Source organism: Erythranthe guttata, chromosome 11, assembly GCF_056151865.1.
Source record: "Erythranthe guttata isolate IM_541 chromosome 11, IM_541, whole genome shotgun sequence".
NCBI lineage: Eukaryota > Viridiplantae > Streptophyta > Magnoliopsida > Lamiales > Phrymaceae > Erythranthe > Erythranthe guttata.
In genome coordinates, this window is record NC_142543.1 from 10,840,727 (window position 1) to 10,844,993 (window position 4,267).

A 4,267-nucleotide genomic window follows, 5' to 3' on the forward strand; every position below is an offset into this window, starting at 1 on the left:
TCGCTCAAATAGACATGCACAAATGTACATGTCAAAAACATGCGCAAAAGTGCATTCGCAACAACGTTCATAAAGACACGAAATACAACACTAGGACTTTAATACGCATAGCCAAACAACAGCAAAAACACCGGATACAAAAGATACAGTGGAGGGTAGCATAACACTCAACGTTTACGTTTACGTGGATTTTTTTATGGATTAATTTATATTTCTGTTTTAATTGGTCGATTTAGTATTCTATATGTACAAATTGATAATTAGGTGTCCATGAAGGAAAAATGATCAAAGAGTTGCAATTAGGAAAATAAAATGAAATTAGAAGACAGGATCCCTCAACATCTTCGGTAGTGTCCACGAAGTCGAGCATTACTTTCTCATCCGGACTCCAAATCAACTGATTCCGACGACATTAGAAAGCTATTTCAGCTTGCTACAATTCTTGTCTAATGTCAAATTTCCAAATTCGGACTCGAACATGGTCAAAATTGGATTCCAAAAGCGATCGTGAAAATACCCGCTACAGTTCGAGGATACGAATGCGCATCAAGAAACGTGCACCAAAACACTCGCTACAAAAGATACGCACATAAGTAAAAGTACAAAATCATGCACCAAAGTACTCACGCAAAAGTGCATTCGCAAAAAGGATCATGAAAATACAAACTACAGTCCTAGGACATTAATACAAATCAACAAACATGCACAAACACACTCGCTCAAATGGACATGCATAAACGTACATGTAAAAAATCATGTGCAAAAGTGCATTCGCAACAACGTTCATAAAAACAGGAAATACAACACTAGGACTTTAATACGCATAACCAAACAACAGGAAAAACACCGGATACAAAAAATACATTGGAGTGTAGAATATCACTCAACGTTTACGTTTACGTGGATTTTTTTACGGATTAATTTATATTTCTGTTTTAATTGGTGGATTTAGTATTCGATAGGTACAAATTGATAATTAGGTGTCCCATGAAGCAAAAATGATCAAAGAGTAAGAAAAGAGTTGCAATTAGGAAAATAAAATCAAATTAGAAGAGAGGATCCCTCAACATCTTCGGTAGTGTCCACGAAGTCGAGCATAACTTTCTCATCCGGACTCCAAATCAACCGGTTCCGGTGGCATTAGAAAGCTATTTCCGCTGGTTACAATTCCTGTGTAATGTCAAATTTCCAAATTCGGACTGGAACATGGTCAAAATTGGATTCCAAAAGCGATCATGAAAATACCCGCTACAGTTTGAGGACACGAATGCGCATCAAGAAACGTGCACCAAAACACTCGCTACAAATGATACGCACATAAGTAAAAGTACAAAATCATGCACAAAAGTACTCAAGCAAAAGTGCATTCGCAAAAAGGATCATGAAAACACAAACTAAAATCCTAGGACATTAATACAAATCAACAAACATGCACAAATACACTCGCTCAAATAGACATGCACAAATGTACATGTCAAAAACATGCGCAAAAGTGCATTCGCAACAACGTTCATAAAGACACGAAATACAACACTAGGACTTTAATACGCATAGCCAAACAACAGCAAAAACACCGGATACAAAAGATACAGTGGAGGGTAGCATAACACTCAACGTTTACGTTTACGTGGATTTTTTTATGGATTAATTTATATTTCTGTTTTAATTGGTGGATTTAGTATTCGATAGGTACAAATGGATTATTAGGTGTCCATGAAGCAAAAATGATCAAAGAGTAAGAAAAGAGTTGCAATTAGGAAAATAAAATCAAATTAGAAGAGAGGATCCCTCAACATCTTCGGTAGTGTCCGCGAAGTCGAGCATAACTTTCTCATCCGGACTCCAAATCAACCGGTTCGGGTGGCATTAGAAAGCTATTTCAGCTGGTTACAATTCCTGTCTAATGTCAAATTTCCAAATTCGGACTCGGACATGGTCAAAATTGGATTCCAAAAGCGATCATGAAAATACCCGCTACAGTTCGAGGACACGAATGCGCATCAAGAAACGTGCACCAAAACACTCGCTACAAAAGATACGGACATAAGTAAAAGTACAAAATCATGCACAAAAGTACTCACACAAAAGTTGATATGAACCACGCCAACCATGTGACGAGACCCGATAACAATACTTCGGTTATCAACTCCTGGACCGTCCAAAAGAAGGAATGAAAAGAGGGTGGAACCGCGACCCATTGTCTATAAAGAGACAAGAACCTTGGTATGTGAAGACGCCACAATCAATTGTGTAAGATTGATTGATAAGTCAGGTGAACGTACGGAATCCTCCGATATGTTCGAAGAGTTCTTAAAGAACTAGAGAGAATAATCTCACAATTTAATTAATGATCAAATGCTGTCTTTCATATGAATATGAAGGCATATATATATAGCCCCCAAAACTTAGTTTTCAAGAAAGGAAAATAAAACCCTAAGTCTACTTAATAAAGGCTCTAAACAAGTGAGCCATGAAATTAAAGAGGGCCTTAATAGAATAGGCCCATAAACACACTAATATGAGCTGATTAGAGATGAACCCACGGATTTAAGGTAGGGTGGGCTTTGGTCTTCATGATGCTTGCTCTTATTTGCTCAACTTGGACTGATCTTTAGCCCGGATGGTTCCCACACTTGTCGGGTGACTCCGCCACTTGAATATGCATAATCCACCCTTGTTTGTCACCATTGAATGAATCTTTCTTAGTTAAGACATTATGGATCAATGCAGCAAGCTTCTCCTTGAATTGCTTAGCTCGGCTCCTCGTCACTAGTTCGATTGGGACTTGGATAGGATCATCTTGCCAACTGTTGGTTAGACCTCCATCATTCCCCTCCTCTTGAAAAGGATTTGTCCTCAAATCATCACCTACATCCAAATAACTCAAATCAGCAACATTGAAGGTGGTACTAACATTATAGTCACCTGGCAAGTCCAGCTTATACGCATTATCATTCACTCGCTCGAGAACTTGAAAAGGACCATCTCCTCTCGGCAGCAACTTAGAACGCCTTCGTACTGGAAATCGTTCCTTTCTCATGTGCAACCAAACCCAATCTCCAGGTTCAAAAACCAACTTGCGACGTCCCTTGTTCGCTTGCTTTGCATATTGTTCTGTTCTCCTCTCCATATTGAGCCTTGCTTTTTCATGAATCTGCTTCACAAGTTCAGCCTTTTTCTTTCCATCCAAGTTATCACGCTCAGATAAAGGTAGTGGAGTTAAATCCATTGGAGTTAAAGGATTAAAACCATAAACAATTTCAAACGGTGAAAACTTAGTAGCAGAATGAACAGCACGATTATATGCAAACTCAACATGTGGTAAACACTCTTCCCATGTTTTAATGTTTTTCTTGATAATTGCCCTCAACAAGGCAGACAAAGTCCTATTTACTACTCCGGAAGCATCGCACTCGATCTCGAATGTTTTCACGAACTTTGGTAGAGCAAGTAAAGGAGCTTTGGTTAACTTCTCCTTAATTAATTGAAATGCTTTCTCTTGCTCGTCCCCCCACTTGAACACCACATTCTTCCTTATCACCTCGGTCATTGGTGCTGCAATAGTGCTAAAATCCTTCACGAACCTCCTACAGAAACCAGCAAGGCCATGAAAACTTCGAACATTTGCTACACTCGTCGGACTTGGCCATTCTTGGATAGCTCGAACCTTTTCTTCATCAACCTGAATACCTTGTGCACTCACAACAAAACCAAGAAAGACAAGCTTATCCGTGCAAAATGTACATTTCTGCAAATTAGCATACAACTTCTCTTCCCTAAGCGCATGTAAAACGAATTTCAAATGCACAACATGATCATCCTGATTTTTGCTATAGATAAGAATGTCATCAAAGTAAACTACAACAAATTTACCAATGAAAGATCGCAAAACGTGGTTCATTAATCGCATGAAAGTACTAGGGGCATTAGTTAACCCAAACGGCATAACTAACCACTCATATAAACCATACATTGTTTTGAAAGCAGTTTTCCATTCATCACCCTCTGTCATTCTTATTTGATGATACCCACTTTTCAAATCAATTTTTTAAAACACACAAGCACCATGGAATTCCTCTAACATATCCTCCATGCGTGGAATAGGATGACAATACTTTACTGTTATATTGTTGATTGCTCGGCCATCGACACACATTCTCCAGTTTCCATCCGCCTTAGGTACCAAAAGTACCGGAACAGCACACGGACTCATGCTCTCCCTCACGTTCCCTCTTTCCATCAACTCCGTGACCTGCCTTTGTATCTC

At 38.9% G+C, this 4,267-nt stretch overlaps 1 protein-coding gene across 1 annotated transcript; it reads right to left on the reverse strand.

The window, feature by feature from the left end:
- Positions 1–2,611: 2,611 nt before the first annotated feature.
- Positions 2,612–4,012, reverse strand: LOC148766993 (uncharacterized). The gene has a single exon (XM_088825897.1). It carries the CDS (start codon positions 4,010–4,012, stop codon positions 2,612–2,614), a length of 1,401 nt encoding a protein of 466 aa, XP_088682023.1.
- Positions 4,013–4,267: the final 255 nt, after the last annotated feature.